At 34.6% G+C, this 26075-nt stretch overlaps 1 protein-coding gene across 10 annotated transcripts in view; it reads left to right on the forward strand.

Annotated features, from left to right (window-relative positions):
* Positions 1-26075, forward strand: part of LOC128991446 (phosphatidylinositol-binding clathrin assembly protein LAP) — an 89867-nt gene that overhangs the window by 39947 nt on the left and 23845 nt on the right. For 8 of the 10 annotated variants that reach the window (XM_054414329.1, XM_054414328.1, XM_054414327.1 and 5 more), the window contains exons 2-7: positions 14874-15016; positions 16920-16995; positions 19244-19324; positions 20284-20386; positions 22607-22815; positions 23546-23694. In XM_054414329.1, the coding sequence (XP_054270304.1) occupies positions 14874-15016; positions 16920-16995; positions 19244-19324; positions 20284-20386; positions 22607-22815; positions 23546-23694 (761 nt within the window). Of the gene's footprint in view, positions 1-14873; positions 15017-16919; positions 16996-18142; positions 18155-19243; positions 19325-20283; positions 20387-22606; positions 22816-23545; positions 23695-26075 lie in introns of all 10 variants that reach the window. The other 2 variants (XM_054414330.1, XM_054414331.1) reach the window with 2 other exon arrangements.

Below are 26075 nucleotides of genomic sequence, written 5' to 3' on the forward strand. Positions count from 1 at the left end.
AATCGAACCAGCAACCCTCAGAGGTGAAGGCTGATGTATATCGATGTAATTTTAACAAAATCCATCCTCTTGTACCGTAATCCCCGTAACCGGATTGAGGAGGCTATCTCGGCCGTAGACGGCGGTGACGTGTAGGTATGTTACGTTTTGTTTGCCACGCCTAACGTCCGTCCATTATGGCGGCAACTTTGTCAACAACTTCCCGCCAAATATCCAGCTTTTTACATGTAGGCAAATTGGACACACCGCATAAGAGACACTGCATCAGTACAGCTTAATACATGTGATTTAGTTTTGTAATCGTGTATTTTATGGTAGGTTATCTCATTTGAGTAGGCTCACGTCGACTCTGGCCTCCTTGTTATTTTAAAATACGTTTTATTTTACAGTAGTTACTACTTGGTTTTGTTTTAAGACCAGAGATCAAACACACTGGTACAAATATAAGCTCAACTTCAAAATCATTTACAAATTAACACTCTGAATAAATAATATTCATGGTTGAATTCTCATTTGTGTTCCATTTTTCTTGGTCGATTAGGTAACATCGAAACATTTTGTAAATTTACTAGACAGAAACCTACATTAAACTATATAGTTGCCAAATATGCGTGGCAAATCTATATAACCGATTTATTTGGTCGTAATAACTTTTGGGTGAAATTACGTGTAAAAGAATTAAATTAATCAGCGCAGAAGGGTTTCTGGATGTAAAGAAAATATGTAGTCCTGGTATCATTAAAAATATCTTAAAGGTAATAAACGTACCGGTATGTGGTTTTTAACATGGCCTGATAATAATATAATCACAATTCCCCAACCAATCCACGATGAATTTTGAAAACGCAACTTGTCCAATAAAACGCATTGTGTTCTTGGCGTTCGAAAGTAATTACGACCGGTGTGTACCATTTATTCTCATTGTTCCTGTACTGACCTTGTATATTTCCCTCTCACCCCCACCACTTTACCACTTCCCCTCCTTTGAACGACGGACACTATAGAGATGATTGGGTGATTCATTCGAGTCTCGTCTTGTCGAGACTCGTCGCCCGACCTTGCCTCTGCCTCGTCGCTTACACAATTGCATATTCAACGGTTTTACGATCATGATTGTACTGGATTGTACACGTTGACGTGTCTTGGAGTTTCTCATGTATGACTAGTATGGAATTTAACAGTTTGTGCACTTTGGTGTGTATTTTACTTGACTCTGTACACGTTACAACACATTGAGGGGGTGCACGACTATGGCAGCTTGTAGAGGTTTTAGCAGGTGCTCCTAAACCTACAGGCTTGGTTTTAATGACAATAATATGTACCTATTTCTCTATTTAAGTTACGGTAAATAGATCCAATGTGGATGATGATCTACCAATTAATTTCACCTTTTTTCTACAGATTGCCTGAAACCCCCTTATTAGCCATGTTACTTAAAAAAAAAATCTTTGTTCTTTTCAGTAATGTTTGAATTAACCATAATGTGCTACTCGACGTTTCCAAGAGACTTTAAACTAGGTTTTATGCCTACCAAGACCCCACTACCCTTGAGGTTTATCCTCTACAATAACTTAACCAAGATGTAAAATGAAATAATTTAACTCATGTTAATTTAATACTGCATTGCCAGATGAATACTCTGTAGACCTAAGTTTAATGTATGTTCAAATCTTAAGTAGGTTAGAACATTTTATACCAACAACTGATTGAACATGTACAAATCTCTAAATAGCTCTTCTTGAAAAACCCCACTACTTTGCTACACGTTTTTAAAGCTTAGGCAGAAACTTTGGTCAGATTTTGCCAGTTAACTCTGAAAACTTAGTGAGGTTCACTTTGATGTACGCTGTGGGCCTGAGGCAATGGTTGATAATGTTACAGTAACAACTTTGGTCTTAACCTTAGTTATGAATTATGCAGCACCTCTGAAAGGAGTGGCTTTGCTAAATAGTTAGTTGATGTGTGTGAGGCAGCTGCAAATGAGAAAATGAGTCATATAAATGATTACTCTTTATTAACTCTAACGTAAGTTAGTCTGATTCCGCAAACCAGATGACAATACCAACTTGCATTTGAGAGCTAATGTCATTGTTTACTACAAATTTAAAGTTGTTAAGACATTAAAACTGAACTGATAAATACAGTAGGTTTTGTACTTTAAATGAACCCATTAAGATAACAATTTTTAATGGCTTCCACTGTTATTCCTAGCTATACCCGGATCCCTAAAAAGAAAATCGGCTGACTGCTGTTTTTGACTTGTTCGCTATGATATTTATGTAGTTTGCATGAAAAAATAATATTTTCATTGGTGAATAACCATGAAAAAATAACTCAACCCTAAAAATTTCAATATTTTACATGTAGGGAAGCAAGACTCTTCCAAATTGAAAATATATTTACGTCCCCCGCTTGATTAAATATCTCAAAATATTAAAAAAATTCATTTGATCATTTCTCAGGATTTAAAACGTAAATATCTTACGTTTAAAAGCAGAAATTAAATTGCCTTTATAAATTAAACCCAAGAGCCAAGGGGCATTCTTGGAACGAAACATTTAATTAAAGTAAACTGGGTAAAATAAAATTAACTGGTATTATGGATTTTGTGAATATTGTGTTTCACAAAATCCTATTTCTGTTGTGTAAATCTACAGTATTATATATCTTCTCTTGCTAATTGGTTAGGTTAGGTAACAACATCAATAGGATTGCATTGATAGATACTGTAGTCTGCTGAGTGCTGGCTACCCTGGTGCCCTACATATCAAGCGCATGCATTCTAAAAAAACGTGAAATAGGTGAGTGCACCAGTGAATGACCACCCCCCCATTGAATGACCGTTTTGTATAAAAAAAAACATCATATCAGGCTTTCTGTATTTTCTAGCCCATTGCAAACGTGTTTTAAAGTAACTTTGGAGCCTTATTAAAATTCACTCTGTGACTGATTCAAAAAGAAAGTGTCAATCATCCTTTTGTAATGTAAACAAAATTAGATGTTTCAAGCAGTTCATTTTTAAGCTTCCCACTATGGCGTCTAGCACAAACATGGTTGGTTGAAATTTGTCATGGTTCCTTAATTATTGATTGGAACTGTAATATATTACATGTAATTCACAGTTAACATGTTAGGGTACAATTCTGTACTCATTTAAAGATCAAAATCCAAACTAATTGTATATTTAAACAGCCGGTCAATTACTGGTTCAAAAATTATGGTATAACCAGTGAATGACTGTTTCGGTCATTAACTGGATTTAGGTCAATTTTCTTTATTGATGACAATGTTTTCTGATGGAGTAAGCGATTGCTAAGAAACAAAACATTTCATCAGAAATTATGTGTTTACACTATAACCAAAGTTTGAATGCAAGTTAAATCTTAGGGTCATTTCCTAGATACAAAAAGTTATCTTTCACTAGAACCTATATTTTTACGACCCTGATATCGTTATTTTTCACTACAGGGTTTCCAACATCGATTCCAAAAATCTTGCACGGGGGTTATTTGGTGAAAAGAAGGAGGCTTAATACAATTTTAAAATTGTTATATAATATGTGGTCATTCACTGGTGCGATGATTTATGTGCAAAAAATTGTATTTTTCGACCCTTTTCTTGAACATAATACATTAATTTGTATCATTGGGAAGTACAGGGAAATATGGGCAATACATTTCAACGATTTTGTACAACGTAGCTTAGTAGTAAATTTTTCCATGTCGTTTACAAGTAGATAGTCAACCTTAAACGGCCATTCACTGGTGCACTCACCTACATGGGCTCCTTTAGACCTACAGAAATTGTACCACTAAACACATTTCATTTTTGAATTAGCATTTTCACCATCCAAAGAGCATTCTGTTTTAAAGATGAACACAATACAATCAACTCTTAGCATTTCATTTGGATTATGTGGAAGGCTTTAATTTTTAGCTAAGCATTTGACAGCAACTCTGTTGTTAACCACAGCAATTTTTTTCTTCCTTTTTGGCGGATTTCCCATTTAGGTAATAAGCAGTTACTGTAGGTGTAATGGTAAAACCTAGACCCGTGACTGCTTTACTTTTTTGTTTTGATGTCCCCAGAGGCTAAAACACTATCTGATCAAATTCATTCATACAGTATATCCGTTAGCACGATAACTCTGATAAAAATCATCTGGTTTGGATGAAATTTGGTAGAAAAGTGTAAACCTAAGTTTATTCAAACAAGTTTGCTAACCAGCATGATAGGAATGAGGATTTATGGGGTTAAAATAGGGGTTTACCATAGAGAAATAAGGTAGGTTTCCCCTTTTTTAGCCCTAAAATATAAAATGTTACAGTTTCTAACCATTTCCGTCGTTGTACGCCGAATGGTTACATAGAATAAGTAAACTGTTATAGTTTACTTGTTCATTGACATGCTTTGATAAAATTTAGTAAATTTATGTATTTCTTACTAAGCTATTAATATTTCTTTAAAAAAACACAGCTCACAGGTTAACCGGTTACTTTTGCTCACATTTCTTGTAGCAGCAAACCCACTCTCACTACACTCTAAACCTAATGTTGTTTACATGGGGAATACATCTTAGATGGCATATTTAAGGGAATATTTAAGTACAAACCGGATCAGGTAAATGGAGATTCACCAAGTCAGCAGGTTTGCTGCTGCGGGGGTATTTTTAAAATTTTGATATGTAGCGTTTTGGGATATGAACTACCAACCTCCCAGCCCGCTGGTTGCATGTTGGTTACAGTGGTGGAGGTGTGCCTGGTGAGAGGCGGGGGATGTGTAATGAACCGACCTGTCTCTAGATCAAGTTACAGGCTCAGGCTGTCCACTGCCATCTAATGTTTATCCCCTCCCCCCCCCCCCACACACACATAAATACAAACACAACATGACAAGTGGCTGAATCTACTACCCAATATACTTTTGAGTAACACCTTCATACAGGCGTAAAAGAGTAAGAAATAACTACTCAACTAACTTTCATATGAAAAGTGTTCTGTAACTGCCTTCTACTACTCCAGCCTTTTGAAGAAGCCTCCATGTGAGGGGAAATATCTAAATTAATTTTGCTGTGCACTTTTTGCATGTTATCAATTGCAATTCCAAATACAATCTTAGGACATTTTTGTATTCGTCTAGAGAATTTTGTGTATTTGTTTTAATATTTAGAACCTAATATAAAAGTCTTAAGCGACCTACAGAACTTGTTGAAAATGTATACACCGATAGACAGAATGCAGCCTGAATTGTGCGTTATATGGAATATTGAAATACAAGTATGTATTGCTTATAAATAAGCTACTTGAATTTGTCATTTTCATGAAAGTGTTGAGATCCACAGAAACATTTTCTGATTCCAAAGTGGCTTGGATGTTGAGAGCTAATATAAATAGATTGTTAAAGAAAACTTCTAATTATTAATTATTAACATGGTTGTTTACTCACTTGTAGAATTTTTCCACCTATTGCTTGATGTCTCCAGAGAAAGTATTTAAGTAAGGGTAATATCATAAGTAAGAAGTATTGAGTAAGAAAGTGATAATTTGAGATTGTAAGCACTTCTTCGTGAGAATGAAAACTCATTGTATTGTTGTTTTAATTACTTTGCTTCGTTGAGCTTCTGTTAGCTTTTTTCAAGTTAGAAGCAGTTTTAACAAGACCATATTTTTATTCTGAGCTTATAGGAAATGAAACCTACCAATATCACAACATAAAATCATAAAATGCCTTTTTGTAAACTCATGCCTTTTTTTACTCATCAGTGCCTTTTGTTAAACAATTTCTCCATTGAGAGCCTACATTGCTGTAAAAAAATGTCGGAGAGGTCCGAGATACCCGTTGCACTTTCTCTCAAGTTGAGTCCTCTTTTGTTTATGCTTTGGTCCATTTGTCTCCTTCCTATTGTAATCCAAACAAGATATTTTTAAACTCCCCACTTGTGTAAAAGGTGTTTAAACAGTTTAGTTTAAAACACAAAAACTCTTTAAAAAATTGTTAATTAAAAACAAAAAAGAAATCATATAAGATTGTGTGGTTCATTCAAAGAAAGTCACAATGAAAAGAAATTATTCTTCCTTTGTGCATTTGTTCCACATCTGTTTAATTAAAATCTTTGTTTTCTTATTTGAAGATCAGAAGAATGGTTCAGGAGAGGATTTCACAATATTATATTACTCTTCTGCCCTTTCAAGTCCTAGAAAGATTCCTTTCAAGACGTTAAATACATTTTTACTCATTATTCCTTTTTAGAAAAGAATAAGTTCTGATTTATTAAAAAATTGGGTTTGAGTCTGTCGAGTTAGAAATAAATATGTCAAAGAATAATTTTTCGTTGGTTGAACACTACGTAAGTTTCTATTTTCCCTACAAACTGATGCCTATGCACTGATGGTGATTCAACAAACTTCTATTATATGGTCCCTAGATAAAATCTTGCAGCTTTTTTGGAAATAGCTCTAATTTTATAAAGAAATGGCTACAGAATACATTCTTTTTTTAATAAAGTTAATTCCATGTTGAAGCACAATTATTGCATGCATGTATGAGTCAGTTTGCTATTTATCATACAGTAAACACATTCTATTGCCTTTTCTGTGCTCTTATTGTTCCAGCTGTTTTATGCTTATCATGTTGTTTAGTTGGATTCATGTTCTGTCATTCTTTGAAGAAAGCTAATTTTGTTTCGATGGTGTCTATTGAGTTCAACATTAATTTATTGATTCTCTGAAATGTTCATGTATTTTAAATTCTTATCTTTTTCCCCTTATTATGATCTTAGGGTAAAGCCCTAAGAGTGTTAACAAAACGGGAGTGTCGATGGAGACCAGGTCAAGTCCCTTCAAAAGCACGCACCCCCACAGGTCTCCATCGGCACTCCCGTTTTGCTAACACTATAGGCTAGGTAAAAGAGGTTCTCACCTAAAAAATCTGTTCTTTTTGATTTTTTGGATTGGTCGACTTACAGCTTCAAGATTCAAAATCCGTTTCAAAAAGTTGATTAGGTAGGCCTATTAAAATGTAAAATTTGTCCATCCATGAAATCTTACACAGAAACATTACATTATAAATTATCCATGTAGACAGAGTTTTCGCAGAGGGAAAGAGGGAATCCAGGTTAGCAAATACTAAATTTTTCATATGTACACAATTTGCATTTATAAATATATTATTTTGCTTTTAAATGCTATATTTGGATATCAGCTGCATATATTGTTATGCCCTTATCAATATGTTGGTTTTTAATCAAAAATTTAATCAGTCAATGATTGTAGAAACATAGGCTACTGTATCAAGAATTGGTTTCTTGAGAGTGGTAATTTGGCTAAGACTGAGGACTTTGATGTTGTCAGTTGGTCCTTAGTCCAGGCCTATAGCAACATTAGTGTGCTCAGGTGCTCCATACATGAGTTAGTGTGGAGTGTATAGCTATACTTACATTAATTACTTAGACAAACCATTTGATTAACTTAGTTTCCACCTTGGTTCCCCTTTGTCCCTATATACGAACAGCTTATAAACATCTGGTCACTCTATAATTCCCTATCCACCACAGAGAAGGCAAAATCATGAGAATTTATCTGGGATGTCGTTATATGCATGCATTTTGTTACAATAAAGTTGTTCAGCACACGAGTAAACAAGTTTTATTCTCTGGATAGGAAGGTCGCAAGTGCTGGCATCTCAACAATTGATAAATGCAGAAATATAGGCTATGTAGAATTGGTTTCACAGGTCTATAATTCTGAATTATCTATAATGACATACGTTAAAGTTGAACTCCTACTCTTTAATTTATAAATGGCTAGGACTGAGGATTTGTGATATTGTCAGTTGGTCCTCATTCTAGGCCAATAGCAACTTCGGTGTATGTCTGGCGCTCCATATATGAGTTAGTGTGGAGTGGATAGCTACACTTACACTTTTATCAAAAATTGTTTCAATAACATTTTGGTTCTTTCTTCCATTAATCCTTGTCTATCAAAGAGTAGAAAGAATTATAGGATTTTATTTGTAGTCTTGTGTCAGTCAAGAAGTTGCTACAGTGCATGTTCCACTAGTCAGTGCTCGTGTTATCAAATTTTGGTGTTCTGAATAATAGGAGTTAAAAAGAGCTGGCATCTCCACAATTTATCAAGGCTGATGTATTGGCTAACAAATTGGATTATACAGAATAGCCTAACAGAAAGTTGTAATGGCTAAGACTGAGAACTCTGATGTTGTCAGTTGGTCCTCAGTACAGGCCTACAGTAACATTAGTGTGCTCAGGTGCTCCCCACAAGAGTTAGTGTGGAGTGTATAGCTACACTTACAGATTTACTGATAATATTATCATCAAACTTGATCTGTCACCAAGTTACAAAGGAGTTAATCCAGAGGTTAACACAACTTGCACCTTGGTCTCAATTTGTCTATTTTGAAAATTGGATACTCATTAAGGTAATTTTTACTCGCACGCTTTTCATTGTCAGCTTTGCACTTGACAACTCATGTCTACCTAACCCACTATTAGAGGAACAGGCGCTCGAGCACACATTCCGCGTCCCTCCTTACATATTGCGAATGATTGAGTCCTACCTTTCAGACCGCGTCCTGCTCTTTGACACCAGCGAAGGTCAGCGTCGGATCTCTGTCACTTCTGGGGCTGCACAGGGATCGATCCTTGGACCTGATCTCTGGAACGTGTCTTATGACAGTCTGCTTAGACTCGAAATGCCAGACGAGACCCGCCTCGTTGGCTACGCCGACGACGTCGCTGCTCTGGTTGCAGGCAGAACCGTTGAAGAAGCAGAGCTTAAACTTGGTATAGTGATGCTCCGTGTCAACGAGTGGATGCGGGACCACGGCTTATCGTTGGCAGTTGAAAAAACAGAGATCGTGATCCTAACCAAGAAAAGAATTCCCACCGTCCTTCCTTTGCAAGTAGGCCATGCCCAATTGGAGACCAAGCCGTATGCCAAATACCTTGGTGTTATGATTGACAGCAAAATGTCTTTCGGCGAGCAGATAAAGCGAACTGTTGACAAAGCCGCTAAGGGAGTTGTTGCCCTTAGTAGGCTTATGCCAAACGTCGGCGGCCCCCGCTCCTGCAAACGCCGCCTACTGATGTCTGCCGTCCAATCAGTACTCTTGTACGGCGCTGAAATCTGGGCCCACGTGCTGGAGAGGCGTGTCTTCCGTGACAGGCTCTCCCGTGTTCAGCGTCGAGGTGCCTTGCGAGTTGCTTCCGCTTACCGCACGGTTTCCGAGCCTGCAGTCATGGTGATTGCCAGTGTCATCCCCGTCTTTCATCTCGCAAGGGAGCGACAGGCGATCTACAGCAGGAGACCTGAAGTAGATAGAGAGACTGCTGCCAGAGGAGAACGCAACCGCAGTTTCGACCGCTGGCAGAGTGAATGGGAAGCCGAGTCTCGGGGACGTTGGACCGCCAGGCTCATTCCTAGCATCCGACCATGGGTGGAACGGGAGCATGGTGAGGTTGGGTACTACTTGACTCAATTTTTTTCGGGTCACGGGTACTTTCGGGCCTTTTTGCACAGAATGGGGAAGGCTGCCAGCTCAGACTGTATGTACTGTCCAGGCATTGCAGACACGGCTGAGCATACCTTCTTCTTCTGCGACAGGTGGCATGTCCGCCGAGCCTCCTTGATCTCCGAGATCGGCGTCGACATTACTCCTGACAACATCGTTGGAGCTATGATACAGGGGGAAGGAAACTGGAACTGTGTAAAGCAGTTCGTTGAAGCCATACTTCGGGATAAGAAGGTCGACCTCGATCGGCCTTAGTTTTCTGAGGAAACCAGAAGGAAAGCCCTAGGGGCGTAGTATAAAAGGCCTAGCCCGAAGTAATGTGCGAAACAGTTCCAGGCTAGTGTCCTAGGAGACGAGGGGGTTTTTTAGCCGGTAGTCCGGGGACAATGAGCCCGCGGGAGTCCGGCACTACTGAGTGGCCATTGAGCACCTCAGTGTGCGTAAATGCATTTTCACCTCCTCCCCCCCCCCAAAAAAAAAAAAAAAAAAAAAAAAAAACTATTAGAGGATTTAAAATTAAGGGTATTAAGTAAGGAAAGGAAAAGCACACTTAGAACCATGGCGAACATACACCTGCCTCAGATATAGTTAGTATGTAGAGTGCTGCAGTTTATTAGAGGTGCCTGAAGTTTGACAGGGTCTAAAGCACGCAGAGAGGTACGCAAAATGCAATAATGTGACTAAAGACTAGGGACTTGTACCTGTAAAATAAAACAATCGATTAACCTCTCTTAGCCTCTCTTAATTCTGGCATCAGGTAACTAACCATCACAGGTGGGCTCCAGGGGAATTTTGGATAAGACAGAACCTTTCATAATTCAGATCACGTGTTATTTCGATTGTAAATCTAATGGTGATAAGAAGTTGGGTTAAAAGTGTCAAATGAGACATGCAGTATATTCTTAGTGCGAGGGTCAAGTGAAGAAAACTATTAACTTCGCCAGACGTTTTCTGTAATTTCATTCATAATAGAATTATTACAAAAGTGCTTGGTGAAATCTCTTTGGGTCCAAAGAAATGTGTAGAACTCTCTTCAAATTTGAAACAGATCTCATCTGATATTGATTATCTGGCAGTTAATTGATTATAGCCAGGCTTTAATTAACAACAAGGCTAGACAGAAGACAGTCATTTTACATGACCCATTTATATCTTCTTATTTACTAAAGTTTGTTTCATTGTAACTCAAAATATTTTAAAATTTGTTTACAAATTTTAAAACTTGCACCCCTTCAATAGAGTTTATTGTGGGTTTTCTACCAAAATTTCTAAAAATATCTGCTCTTAAAGAACATACATGGAAGGAAACATGTGTGCATAATATCGACATTGAAACATAATTTTTTTGATATTTGATCATCTAGTTTGATCCAGGATTCATTAAATAATGTTCATCATAGGATTTTAACAAAATCTTAAACTTCAAGAATTTTACTAAAGTTTACTCAATTTAGATCAAAAGATAAAAGACTAGCTGACATAAAATACTTTGGTATGGTATTTCAGATTCTCAATACAGTCATAGGTTTAATCGCTTGACTGATATTTTAACACAATATCAGTACACATGTGTCTGCATGACCACTGTCACTGACTTGATATCAGCTCCACACTACCATCTGTACCCTGCTATCAGTATGGTGGGCGGACGCTGATAGGCAAGGGGCAGAACCAGTCGACCAGTCTAATGCAGTTTTATCTTCCTTCTAACCATAAAATAATTCCAACAAAAGTCACTTATATTGCTGAATGTAGCATGTGTTGAGGGAAACAGCCTTAGACTAGTGCTATTTAGCTGTTCATGTATCTTTAAATAATTTTCTCACCCTTCGGTGCTGATTCCCCTTAAGAATCATGGCCTCAGTTTTAATCCAACTCAAATCGTCTCTATTCTTTTACTTCCTCCTCCCTCTGGATTTTTCTTGACTCCCTCAAAATTTGGTTACTATCTTCCATTCTCACTCAGCATATTTGAAAGAGCCTTTGATATTATTAACCATCAATGAGTCGTTAGCTCAGTCAGTAATGGTAACATGATAGGCTGAAAAATCATACAGCGATGTCATGGGTTCATATTACAATTCTGTCAACTTGCATAAGATTAATCAGTAAAGTTAATTCTTATACTATAGTGGCCCAAGTTTTTCATGATTCATTCCACACACAGGCCTTTAAAGCTCATGTTGATGGCAAATAAAAGGTTATAAGAGGCTACAACCCTTTGATTATATATATAAAAAAGTCTATTGAGTTTTTTTAGTAAAAGTAAAGATTTTCAAGATAAATTAAATGATTTTTCAAGTTGTGTGCTATATATTTTTATTCTTCAATAACACAAATCAGTATGTTATCACTTGGCATCACTTACAAAGAAATTACAAAATCAGTTTCAGTTTTACTTCTTGACTAGTTCTATCAAGACTCCTACGAGCCTATCACTGCCACTTGAATTTGTCTATTATAATTGCTACAAGTGATACAGTCAGCTGTGAGCTGTGACAATGTAATGCAGTGTCTGCTTGTTACTTGAGATCATTCAAGTCTGTCACATTGCGATTGTTGTAATGGCCGCTGTTTTCCTGGTTATACTGATCAATTTGACTCTCCATACAATGTTTCTTTGTTGGTTTTCCACTATTTGTGGTTTTTTTTTTCATTACAGCAACAAGAACGGTTCTTAATCAAACAGCTTAGCAGGATTAAATTAGTTCTGCTATTTAAACGTTATGTTAACCAAACAAATCAAGAGAAATTGAATGAATGAGTTTGAAGAACAACAAATTTAACGCCTAACCAGTAATTAAAATGTAAAAATACTTTGTGAAACACAAAATACCCCTCCAAATGTTTTACTCTAATGAGAAAAACAAAATGGTGATAAGCAAGATTTTCCCCCTTTGTGTGAATTGAAGTCCTGAATATTTGAGTCTACACCAAACCAAACCATTATTGCTAAAATTTTAATGGAAAATTCAAGCCTGAATATTACAGTCTGCAAACTGTGTGTACATGGAATTGATATCCCATTCCCAATTATTTGCATACCATCGCTCTCGCAAGGTCATTTAATTTAACAACTTCTCTCACTGTTAAAAATTTCACTGACATTCCCTTTAGTTATTCTCTCAGTAGGAACACCTTTTAACTATATTTTTTTAATAATGAGTTTTATTTTTAAGGTTTTTTTCTAGTTTAATGGTATTTATTACGTTTTCTTGTCAATTGTTTTTACAATTGATTGGAAATTAAATAAATATTTTGATGTCTTATTACTAAATATTACTAAATCTTATTACTACTTTGGGTAAAAATACTAACCTTGATTGATCAATGAATAGGACAACATGTAAAATTGCACTTAGTTTCAATTGTACTTTCGTTTATTTCAGTTAGGATAAAAATATTGATTTTTGATGGCTAGAACCTGAACGAGCATTCCTTGAACATTGGGTCTTTTAAAAATGATTTTGCCTCAAGTATCATCAAAAACTTCATATATGATTTTGATAATTCCACTATGTATGGGTTTCATACTTCAATTAAAATTATACTAGTGGTCGTCCAGTGGTCGAAAACTCGACCGGAAACATGTAATGTACACATATTGACTATTGGATACTGAAGTAGACATCCCATCTATAAGGACCAGCTGTCGCCATTTTTTTTATTAAAAAACATGTAGTTGTGTGAGCTAGTTGCCAAATGCGAGTCTTAAATTCTATTTTCTACCTTATTTTTTGTTGCTGACAAAGTTGATGGGTCATAACAGTTGCTATAGCTCATAATAAGTCATTCCATAAGTTTGACTTGGTAAAAAACATCGTGTATTCGAAAGAAATTAGTCATTTAGATCAGCGCAATCTGTTGGTAGCTCACATCAACTACGATAAATAAAAAAAAAAAACTGGTAACATCTTTAACATGGGGATGGAATATAAAGGTACAAGTCCTCTATTTTCACCCCACGATGTAAATAAAACATGTGATTGTAATTTCTTCCATTTGTTTTGATTTTCTGTTTATATTTCGTTGTTATTTTGTCACCAGCATGGCAACCCATAAAGCCCATGTTCATTTTTTTAAAATTTCAAATCCATTTTTTGTGCTTATATTTGAGCCTATTTTAATTTTTAAAGGGATTCTGCACTTCTACAGGAAAATATCTTTCCAACGGTACGTGTAGATTTTCCCTGCAATGCACACGAGCTGAGAAAAAAGGTTTTAAAGAAACATGCTTGCCTATTAATATATAGATAGATATATGAGGTTCCTTGCAATTAAATAGATAAGTAGTGACACAGTGTGGTAAATGTTTGTAAATTGTCCGCATTTCTCTCTGAAATTGTTCAATTTAGTTAAGCATTTCACCACCGAAGGAGGGTTATAAAACTTTCTCCAGCCTCGTCAAATCTTCTTACTGAGTGGGGTGTTGTACTCGGTAAAGCAGTTGCTGCACTGCACGAGACTGGGTAGCCGAGTTGTAATTCACCTATAGCCTAGTTGTTATATGTTCACTTACTAATCAGAAGTATTTGTTCGGTTCTGAGGAAAGTTGTATTTTGATTGTCAGCTCAAATCGGGCCCAGATGTTCTTGATTGTTGGGCTCTTAATAATAAATGATCCTGGCCAAAGAAATAACTGTTAGTTATTTGTGAGTAAGTAATGACAGTGTAGATTCATACTTTTATCTCTCAGTATGTTTTCACCAATCATGATGTTATGTGACATAATAAGCGTTATTGAGTTTATATCACATGGACTCTGAACTCCATGGATTTTTAGTGTTTCATGGTTCCTATATTAATGATTTCTCCTCATTTTATGAATAAAAAAATCTAAATTCTTCTAAAACAGGTTTTTTGCGTACACAGATAGTTGTAATTTGAGCTAAATGTGTGATTTGAGGTGCAACTGAAAAGGAATCCACCCATTCCATCATTTTCCTCCTGAGCTATCCAACATCTGCTACCCTAATCAAGACAAGATTTGAACCGTCAATATGTGTTGCTGTCTTCTGGCCTTGACAATGCTTAATACCGATCAGCCAATAATAATAGAGATTAGACTTAATGGTCTACTACACTATCAACTCCAGCCCAAGCATAGTTTTGTTCTAAACTTTACTTATGGGCTGCAGTATATGTTAGGTATAGCCTTGTATCGTTGGTGTTAACTTATTCTCACTAACATTTCATTGCGTAGTTGGTTATGTTACTCTTGTTTCTGATGTGCCTTTCGAGTTGAAAAGGGTCAAAAAGTCCCATGTAAAAAACAATGTCTTGTTACAACCATTATTTAATACAAAATTTAGAACAATTTCTGACTGTGTTGTTTGTTTTTTCAGACTTAATTCACTGTACAAATGAGCCGAATGTGTCCATTCCGCAGTTGGCCAACCTGCTCATCGAGCGCACGCAGAACTCCAACTGGGTGGTGGTGTTCAAGGCACTTATCACCGTTCATCACATGATGTGCTACGGCAACGAGGTAAATATTGCTGTTAAAACTTTTGTTCTAATTGCCCGTGTAACGTTATGTTTCTTAACATTTGTGACCAGTAAATTATTCTGACTTTCATTGGAAAAATGTTTCAATGTACTTTTCAGAACACAGATTTAAAGGTTTGATCTATTTACACAGATAGTTTTATCAAATCTAGATAAAAGTTAATTTAAAAGAGAAAATGGTTGTCACTACTTCAAATGAAAATATCTTGACAATATTATCAGTCAAATTATAACAGTTGTCTTTTAAAAATTGGTGTAAATACCTGCTTCTGGTAATCCAAAATGTTGCTGTTATGACGCAACTAGTTTCAACTTCTCTTAAAGTCATCTTCGGGCGTCCAGGGGATGTCAGTGATTTGACAACCCCTGGACACCCGAAGATGACTTCGTAAAAAGTTGAAACTAGTTGCGTCATAACAGCAACATTTTGGATTACAAGAAGCAGGTATTTACACCAATTTTTATAATCAACGTAATCCGGAGGCTAACATCAACAATGAAAAGTTGTCTTTTAGTTTTAGTACACTAAGCTATTTTACTAACAAACTAGTACGAAACTTAATGAACTAGTATCTTACTTGTCTTGAGTTTATAGAGTTCAAAGAAGATATTTAATGTCAAAACTTTTTCTACAAAGAAGTTTGCCAAGTTTTTAAAGCTTGTCGTTTAAAAACTGTGAAAGGTTCAGAAGATGTTCGGTATTCTTCCATTTTAAAATAGTTGGCTCATGGATAATTCCTTAAATATTTTATTATTAGAGTTAATTGTTTTAGTTTTTAATATAGGCCTAAATTAAAATGTTTGTAAACATATCAAGTAATAAAATACTTGTCATTACATAATAATACTTATTTTCTTCACATTAAAACAATTGCTGTTTTATTGTAAAATTATCGGATTGAAAATGCTAATCGTATAGGCCTATAATGGGATGAAAACATATTTGGTCACGCGACATTTGGTTACAAAATGATTTTTCACAATAAAATTACAAGAACATTTTGTCTTTATACGTGTAAACTAGCTGTTCTGAATTATACACAGTTTTAACCAACTACTCGATTCCCGTACGTAGGGCGGGCTAACACCTTGTAATACTTATTTTATATACCTGTTTGATAAATCTAGGCAGTCAAAGGACCTCATGTTGTACAACTTGATGGTATCAATAAATGATGACCTAACATCAATAGAAATGAATTTTTAATCAGCTTTCTGTACAGAGAATCGTCAGAGAAATAATTCTTTGGTTCAAGATAAAACTGATTTATTTCATCGTCCTTTAAGCCGAAGGATTATTAATTGATTTAATCATTTTCAAATGAACTAATATAGGGTTTAATTACCTTTTTGCTATCAAAACGATCCTTGATTGTAGTATAAAGACTACAGCTGTTTCATGCTTGTAAAGTAGCACATCTTTAGGTAAAGAATGTCTTAACTGTCTTGCTAATAATGTCTCATGATGGGTTGGTCAAAAAATAAATAACACGGTAAATACATACAACAACGTGGACGACAATACACTGAAATACTGGCCGACCATGCACTGATATTGTTAAAATTATTTTCAATCGATCATGCTATTCCCTCATCTTAATATGAATATGTGAATTCTTATAAAACAAGTTTAAGTGGACACACCACTCTTTATTAGAGGAAGCGAGGAAATTTAAAAAGAATTTATGATTTTAAATGTTGCTCATCAACAATCTACCTCTTCTGTCAACTTCTGATCCACCCCAACTGCTGACAAATATATATATTTGTAAACTTTTCATGAGTTGCACACCGAACATAGCCGAGGTGATTTAAACTATCGATCAACATTGTATACACCTTTGACAAACAATATCCAACTGATGATTTTTATTTTGTTTCAGAGGTTCACACAGTACCTAGCGTCTAGTAATAGCACCTTTCAGCTCAGCAACTTCTTAGATAAAGGCGGTGTACAAGGTAAGAGCTGTTAAGTCAATTACCAGAGTTATATATGACAATTGTCTTAAATCAAAATTTATAACTCTAAAGAATCAACTCATAAAAATGTTTCTATCCATCTTGATTATTATCATTGACTATGAATCCTTAAGGATTCATAGTCAATGTTATTATGATAAAGAAATTGCTTAAACTTTCAACTTATTTTATTATTATTTTAAATATGTCTAGTATATTTCTTATGTTTCATCATTTACATTTTGAATACTGAACATGTTTTGCTTTAAAATTGGTTGTAACGGTAAGTGGTTCATGAGGGTTCATGAATTTTTCCTCTGATAAAGATTCGTAATTGTTGCAGTTTTAAAAACCATCTTCCCTGGAGGTTATCACTGTTCACGACCTTTAACCTAAAGAAAATTGACGTTAAATTTATTTGGAGATAAACCCTTGTACGATTTTGGATATATTTTATAGACATTGCCTTAATTACGTTGGATAACCTTTCTGACAATGTTTGGTTTTTTCACATGTTAACGGACTTTTACCTTATGATTTGTCTGCCCGAGACCATAATGTAATTTTCTTGTAGTTTTATGTTTAATCCTTTTTGTGTGTTTAATCTTATTTGAAATAAGACTTAAAATTGTATTTTTTATGAGAAAACAGTTTTTAAAGAACTGACTATTGAACATTATAAACAAGAAGTATGCCTTGGATTTCAGTGATCAATACGATTGTAGAAGTTGTAGCCAGTTATTAAATATAAAAAAAAAACTTAGCACACTTTATACTCCCAGGACAAAGTATTTTGCTGTAAAAACTAAAAATACAACTTATTGCAACTTAACTTTGCCACCTTTTATAGCCTCAACTAACTAGTATGAAAAACTAGTTAAAAAAACTTTATTAGTGCCCCAGCACTTTAAACAATGTTCTACTAAAAACTGGCTACAGAAGATATTTATAGATTGAGATGTTGGGTCCATAAAGTCTAATGGTCCAAAGTCAACAATACAAGTGAAAAATAGCAAATAAGTTAAGATTGATTATGAACAGGACATCGATGGTTTGGTAGAATGAGAGGTGTCAGAGACTTGTAGGAGTAATGTGTATTTTTAATCACCGAGTATTCTAAAAGTATTTTTTGTTTCAATTTTAACAGGAGCCAGAGTGGGTGAGTACATTTTCAGTTGGGTTTAACACAAGGCATCCGATCTTAGAAACACTAACCTATCCCACTGTATAAATATTTGTTTTACCCCAAAATATCAGCCAGTGCACAAAACTCTGAAAACATTTTTGCTTTAACTTTAAAACTCTTTTGTAAAAAGTTTTGCATGTAACTGTTTGCACTTTACAAATGAGTTAGCACCTTTGTAAATACAATTGTAAAATTATTTCTTGTGTTTTGAACTCGTAATGACGTTAATTCAATCATAAAAACTTAAAAAGTTTGAACAATTTGTAATTTTCATATTTTATTAATGAACACATTTTATTATTTCATACAAAATAACAAGCTAATTACTAAAACAATATGCATATGCATGTTAGAGTAACATGCAATTTTTAAAACTTGGGTTTTGAAACTCACAAATTTAATATTGGTGGTATATATAGAAGGAAATTTACAAAACTATGAAACTTATTGGGTCTAACAAATTACCTTGTCATATTCTCCATTATGTCCCTAATTTATTATAAACTGTCGATTATCTGATAACAATTCAATTCTCTCCTAATAAAACCTGGGAGAGGTATTAGATTACATTTTTGGCAGAAGAACTATTGTACTTAAATCAAACAAATCATCTTTATTTAATAGAGGCTATAATTCAGCACATGCTAATAATAGTGTCACATCTTAAATATGCTAAAACTAAGTGATACAGTAATCTATAAATTTTACTTGAAATGGAATACAAATAAAAGTTACGGAGAGTAAATAAAAATATGTCTAAGAACACTTAAAACAAATATTTACACTTATACTGCTTTAACAAGACAGTATTTATATTGAAGATGGTGGTAATGGTGATCGATTTCGATCGGACACTGCAATCACCATTAGACCCAATGACGTCATTTGTTGATGTATTTTTATTTACTCTCCGTTAAATTAATAACATGTATTTTGCTGATTAAGAAGTTATTTATCAAAGTTGTGTAAGTCCTCCTCAAAGAGTCAGAAGTTTTCTTCTGCGTCATGGCATTTGTTTAGCCAACATTTTGTTAACTATGAGAATTGTTAATGTGTTTGCAGTGCTACAAGATTATGTGAAATATATTGTTGCATTGTTTGTGCCTGAAATTCAAAATCCTAAGAGTTCAAAACCTCCTTTTGGTAATTAAAAAGTCATACTTTTTCTTAAGAGCAAAATAGTGTTGATCAGAATCATTTTATTTTGAGTTTAGATGGTGATGTATTGTTGTGAAAAAGTAGTTAGTTTTGTTATACACATGTATATAAGTTGGATAAATAGTCATTACTTTTTAGTTTGTGCTTGGATTGTTTTCACAGCTGTAGTTTGGAGCGACATTGTATTGATTTTGAGTTGTTTACACCTACCAACTTGTATTAAAGCTCTACCTTCATTTAATTTACATTTAGATTGTTCTGTTGTATAAATTGTAGATTGTCATAGATGTTCAGATTACTGTTATTTCAAACCATGTTTTATGTGTACTGAATCAAAATTTTTCCGTTTATAAAAAAGTATGTCATGTTGATTTTTAAATTAGTTTTTTTACAGATTTCAAATCACAAGTTATAAGAAATATTTAACAATCGAGGATGTATTGTAACTTTACTATTGACGTTAAATTCTGAAGGTGTTATGGAAAAATATTTTATACACTGTTTTGGAGATTTTTTGTGTAGTTAAAGTAATCTATGAAATTTCGGCAGAAAAAATCTTAATTGGGACCTTCTAGCAAAATTCTGTCTTAGCTTTCTTTTTTAGGTTTGATCGGAAGAAGAACCGTAGGAATAAAAAAAAACCATTTTATTAGTTCGATAAAAAAAAATATTAGCCCACTCTAATATCAGTGAAACCCACTCTAAATCTTGTAACGAATCTGAAATCCCGGGAACATGAATATATACAAACCTTTCTCTGTATTTTGCAATATAATATTCAAGGCACCAAACAACAATTTAGCTCAGTCTGGGTCCTTTATAATTGACTCCTCTAAAATATCCAGTAAACTTAACTAGATCAAGAGGAGGAGCTAGCTAAAGGATTGACTAGATCAACTCGATGCTACATTGATTGATGGTGTAACTTAATATTTCTGTTTCAGGGTATGATATGTCCCCTTTCATCAGGAGGTATGCCAAGTACCTCAATGAGAAGGCCATGTCTTACAGAACTGTCGCCTTCGACTTCTGTAAAGTCAAGCGAGGGTAAGTCAATCAAGTTCTGCTAAGGTATCAGAGTAACAAGTATTTGCTGTTAAACTACGCAATCAAAAATAAAAAAATTATTTTGGTCCCTCTTATCCGGACTTTTTGGGACCGAGGCCAGTACAGATAACGGGGTTTCCGGTTAAACCGACTTCCCCAAAAACTAGTTAAAACGGTCTGTTTACTGTGATATTTGATTTAAATTTAGGTGAGCATTGTATTTAGACACGTGATCACTGGTCGCAAATCTTTCGCATGAGAACAGTCGTTTCAGTACTGTCCACTTCCTGCCGATCCAGTCCGGTTAAGCCAATGTGATGATAAAAATTGTCCGCTTAAAGAGATGCCATCTCCACCAAGTGTAGTCCGGTTATAAGGTGTCCGGATAAGAGGGAGTCTACTGTACATTGAAATGTCAAAGCTGATATGCAAGTATTTCAAGAATATTTTAAGTTATAAATTTGTGTGAGGTGATCTCGTGTAGCTTTATTACTAAGATAAAATCATTTTCAACCACGATCATTCATCAACCATAACTGGTTCCTGTTCAGTTATTTAATGATTCCTGTACTACCTATCATTACATTGTACTTTTAAAATGTTTAGTTGTTAATCTCACTGATACTACACCAAATCTTAGACCTACCAAAAAGTTAAGTTCATAAGAGACCAAATAAACATGATGGAAATGTATAAACTTTCTCGTGCTTTGGTCATCCATAGCTTGTGTATCTTTGTTACTGACTAAGATCAGCTTCATGATGGTATGGCCTCTGGATAGTCTGAATTAACGTATAGTGGTTTAAGTTACCTAGTCATTGTCCGAACGATCCTTTGTAGTTCGTTACAGCTGTTTCGTACTTTGGATGAAGCACATCATCAGGTCTGAAGAATGTCTAGTAGTCATTAAATATTTCTCATGGTGGAGTTTGTCAAAAGTTAAATAGTAGCCTATATAAATAACACGAACACGATACATAGCAAAAAACACAAAATTCGTCTTTCTTCTTCTTGACATTCTTCAATCCTGATGATGTGCTCCATCTGAAGCACGAAACAGCTGTTAACTTAACGAACTACAAAGGATCGTTTTGGACAGTAACAAGGTAACTTAAACCACTACACGTTAATATCAGCTGTTTCTTATTGTGTATCTTTGTTACTGACTAAGATCAGCTGTTCTAGTTTCAAACCTTAAATAATCTACTGACTTTTCCCAGAATCAAACTGGCAACCCTCTTATTTTTAGGAGAGCATTATTACTGTTCAGTTTCCCAACCATATATTATTTATTTATCCATAAGAAAAATTTATTTGCCAACATTTCTGTCTATTGTATATTTAACTTCTGGAAACAATTTTTAATAATCAACCTGTTGCTCCATCCTTAAGTTCCTAAATATGTTTATGTGTAGTTATGTTCTCAAGTTTCCGAACACCAGTCTTATTAAGCAAGGATTGAAAGCCTAATGATCGAAGGGTAAAAGTTTCTTTTAACCCTCCAAGTGTTATTGCAAATTCTCTTTAGCGTTGGCAATTATTTGGGGGTCACACAGACTTTTTCAAAAATGGATACAAAAGTTACTTTTTTCAACTCAAAATACCATGTATAGCATGTCGAATTGTTCAGGAAATTACTCTCTACATGAAAATAATAATAAAAGTATCATACTCACTGTTTTTATTTCCAACACCACTCTATGAATTAGGGTGAACATAATTTTCTTTTTTCATTTCTCAAAAGTTTTCTATTTGAGAGTATACCCAAAGGGTGTGAATAAACATTCTGAGATAGCCAAAATGTTCCAAATTTTACCTTCTTTCCACTGATATACAACACTTATAGGTTTCCTTGAAAACTAATCACACAAGTTACAAAAACTGAAAAAAGTACACTTGACACACTTCAGGTGTCCGAAAATCATCCGCTGATAAACAGGTCTGCCAACATGTGATTATTTTCCAACGTCCGCTAAACTAATAATATTCAGATAGAACGTCTTTCCTTTTCCCTTCCATCCTATATAAAATAAATGTACTTCTATCCAAAATAACAGAGATATACCGTCATTTGTGAACTGTTGCATAATCGTTTAATCGCGACTTTAGCACTATCAACGTCACTGAATACCATCGCAAACGTCCTCTTCGAGGGTTAAATTTAAGTGTATTTCAAATAACAATTGACTGCAAATCATAATATCTGTTTATCAATTACAGTAAGGAGGACGGTGTTCTGCGTACAATGAACGCAGAGAAGTTGCTGAAGACACTACCAGCACTGCAGGCACAGCTAGACGCTCTGCTGGAGTTTGACTGTACTGCACAGGATCTTACCAACGGAGTCATCAACATGACGTTCATGCTGCTGTTCCGCGACCTCATACGGCTGTTCGCCGGCTACAATGACAGCATCATCAACCTACTAGGTATGTTAAAGTGTAACGATCGGATATGGAATAGATAGTTAAAATGGCCAATTAGAATAACTAAATTTGTTCCTTCATTTAGGATTTATCTTCATCATTTTCCACACATTTTGTAAGGGTACAATCAAAACCCTTACACACATACCCTTACATTAAACCCTCACATTTGTTAGATAATACCACTAATTATCAGTCCAAATAAAAATGGCATGTAGGGTCCAGTATTGATCTTGCTTGGAATCAATCAATTTCTTAATGGAGATTTCTTTAAGAAATACAATAGTGTCATATACATGGATTGTAATTTGAATTTAGGAATCAATCCAGTGACCTATGAATTTGAAACCTTTGATGCAATTTCTTGTGTTTTAACTATCATACATTATCATTACAGTTGTAAAAGTTTGAATTAAATATTCTTACTTATGCACTAGGTTCACCATAGACAACGAAATGGTTGTTGTTTTAGACCTTTATTGTTTAGTTTAATATTGTTCTTCCAAATAAAACTTGTGGTTTTATTAACAAATTCATAGATTTTTTTAAACTCCTGCTAGTTTGGACTAGGGTTAAGAATTCCAATTTGTAGGTTTCTAAAAAACAGAGTTCAATATACTACGTCAACTTTTATATCTCTAGTTAGAAAATTGCATATTTCTCCAAATACTCGTGGTTCTGGAAATTGTATATTACTTGATGGAAAAGATTGTAAAAATAAATTGTTTTGCAGAGAAATATTTTGACATGAACAAGAAGCAGTGTCGAGAAGCGCTCGACCTTTACAAGAAATTCCTGATCCGGATGGACAGAGTAGGAGAGTTCCTGAAGGTAGCGGAGAACGTCGGGATTGACAAGGGAGAGATCCCGGACCTGACAAAGGTAAGCTGGACATAGAAACTTTGTATTGTAAGGTTAGCTCCAGTGTCCAAAAATTTCTAATTCAGTTTAAAACCTTGCTCATTTTCTCAAAGAAGGAAGAAAACAAAGGATACCATTTTTGACTATTGATAAAACCTGCATTTTAACTTTTTAACCGAGTCAAACTCATAGGACAATTTATATGACTTCAATAAGTTTTTGAATTAAAGAATAGTGGAACCGAAGGTGCTAAATTTTCTTTTTTTCTTTCATCCGTATTTGATTGCTTTTTCAATTCACTGCTGTGAACTTCAACTGAGATGCAAGTTTTATCCTCCCTATTTGAATATAAATGTAATATTCAATTCATTCCATTACTTCAGATTAAATCAGTATCATTTAACAACTTAAACGTTCATGGTTTCTAGTATTTTATTTGACTACTGTTGATTTCTATGGTGCCAAATAATATCAGGTTATTTTTCCGCAGGCTTGTTTTTTCTGTTTAAAACTCAAGACCGTACACATCCAGGTAAAACCAAATAAATGTATTGGGAAATCTACATTTAATCTGACACAAAATGTTCCATATATGGTGATCTGTACATACACAACTTATTTAAACAATTTTCTAACACATCTTAAATATTTAACACTACAGTAAAACCCGCTAATCCATTGAACTGAGACCATGGGAACAGTGAAAAGGTTGGATTATCCAAGGAACATATTAAATTACCATATTAATTGCTTAACTGAAATTTATCGATAGCGCGTGATCGCGGAAAACCATGATAGTGTTCCCGAGACCTCGAGAGATGTTCAATATGTTGACACAATCGCAGGAGTCGACAAAGACATTTTTTTTACGCAGAGGATATTCATGAGTTTGACGCCATCGCATATAGACCCCTGACAAGGATAAACAAAGATTTGAGACAATGATAATGTTCTCATGAGTTCGGGAGATGTTTAAAAATTTAAAAATTTGCAGCGATCGAAGAAGACGATAATGATGTGGACATGACTGGGGGAGATGATCAGGATTTTGCCACTATCACCGAAGACGATGATTTTTTCTGTGTCCATGGTATTTGTCTTGAATTTTTCTACAACCGAGACAATTATAATGTTCCCGTGACCGTGTGAAACGTTCAGTATTATGCTACGATTGTGGTGGATGACAAAAAACTTTTTTGTAATAGCAGAAAACGATGATGATGTTTTATTGATCGTGGGATATAAACAAGATTTTACCGCTATTGTGGGAGACAGTGATAATCTCCAAGGGACCGTGGCAATGATAGTCGCAATATTACCGTGAACACTGTCACCGATAGGTAATGGCACAGTTGTATGAAGCGAAGAGTCGGATTTGCGAGGTTCTACTGTATAACTTACTGACTACACTTAGCAAAACTCTGTTTTAATCTTAATCAAACTAAAGAAAATCTTTCAATAATTAATTTTAATCCCAATTCTGTTTAATACTTCACAAATCCAAAGTACAGTTTTTATTCTTGCTTTTTAATCAACTAAACCACTTAAAACCTTCTTTCTTTTTGTAAAAAATGTTTGTATTACAATCTGACTATCAGGGAGTATTTTAAGTTTAGTTTAACCACTTATACCTTATGATTTTGCTAGGTATCTTTTACTGTTTTGCATTTTTAACAAAATCTCTAATAATATTGTTTTATATGCATGATGACTACAGATCACAGATTTTAAATACAAAACATTTTTAAACATGGAGTTTCTCATGACCAAAATGGCAAAATTGTTAAAAACTGATAGGCATTTTCCATTCACGAAAATTGAAGCAACAATGATTAAATGTTTTGAAGTTTGTGTGTTTGGCCAAAAAATAAAAAAGTGCAAAGCAATTATGGAGAATATAATAATTTTTTTTAGGAAAAAGCATTTGTCTTAGGATTCTAGGCAGTTAAAAGAAGTTCACAACACAAAGAATTTGATATTTGATAGGAGTTACAAACCAGCTACATGTTGAACTATCAAAATGTCAACGCATCACTTTCAAATCACAAAATGAAACTAGTCTATTTGTGTATTGTATATAAACACACAACAACTAGTCTTTAAACATAATATACACATACACAATATCCTTTGTTTATAATATAATGCTTAAGTCCATTGTGTGGATTAGGGGCAGTTAAAGGGTTGTCGAATTCTTGGGTTCGCTGGTACTCTCTTGAGTTTGTGATTAATTGGTAGCTAATTATCTTTTTAGCATAGAACTGTTCTATTGATTCCTTGGGAATGATTTCAGAGCTTTGGTGGTGATACAGTTCTCATATTCCTGGTTGTGGGATTGTGAGTGTTAGGTTATGTGTTTCCTGTGTTTTTTATGTCTGTGTCCGTTCATTCTATTTCTAAGA

The sequence above is a fragment of the Macrosteles quadrilineatus genome, unplaced genomic scaffold (genome assembly GCF_028750875.1).
Source record: "Macrosteles quadrilineatus isolate MER2022 unplaced genomic scaffold, UCM_ALF_1.0 Scaffold_4__1_contigs__length_99947679, whole genome shotgun sequence".
NCBI lineage: Eukaryota > Metazoa > Arthropoda > Insecta > Hemiptera > Cicadellidae > Macrosteles > Macrosteles quadrilineatus.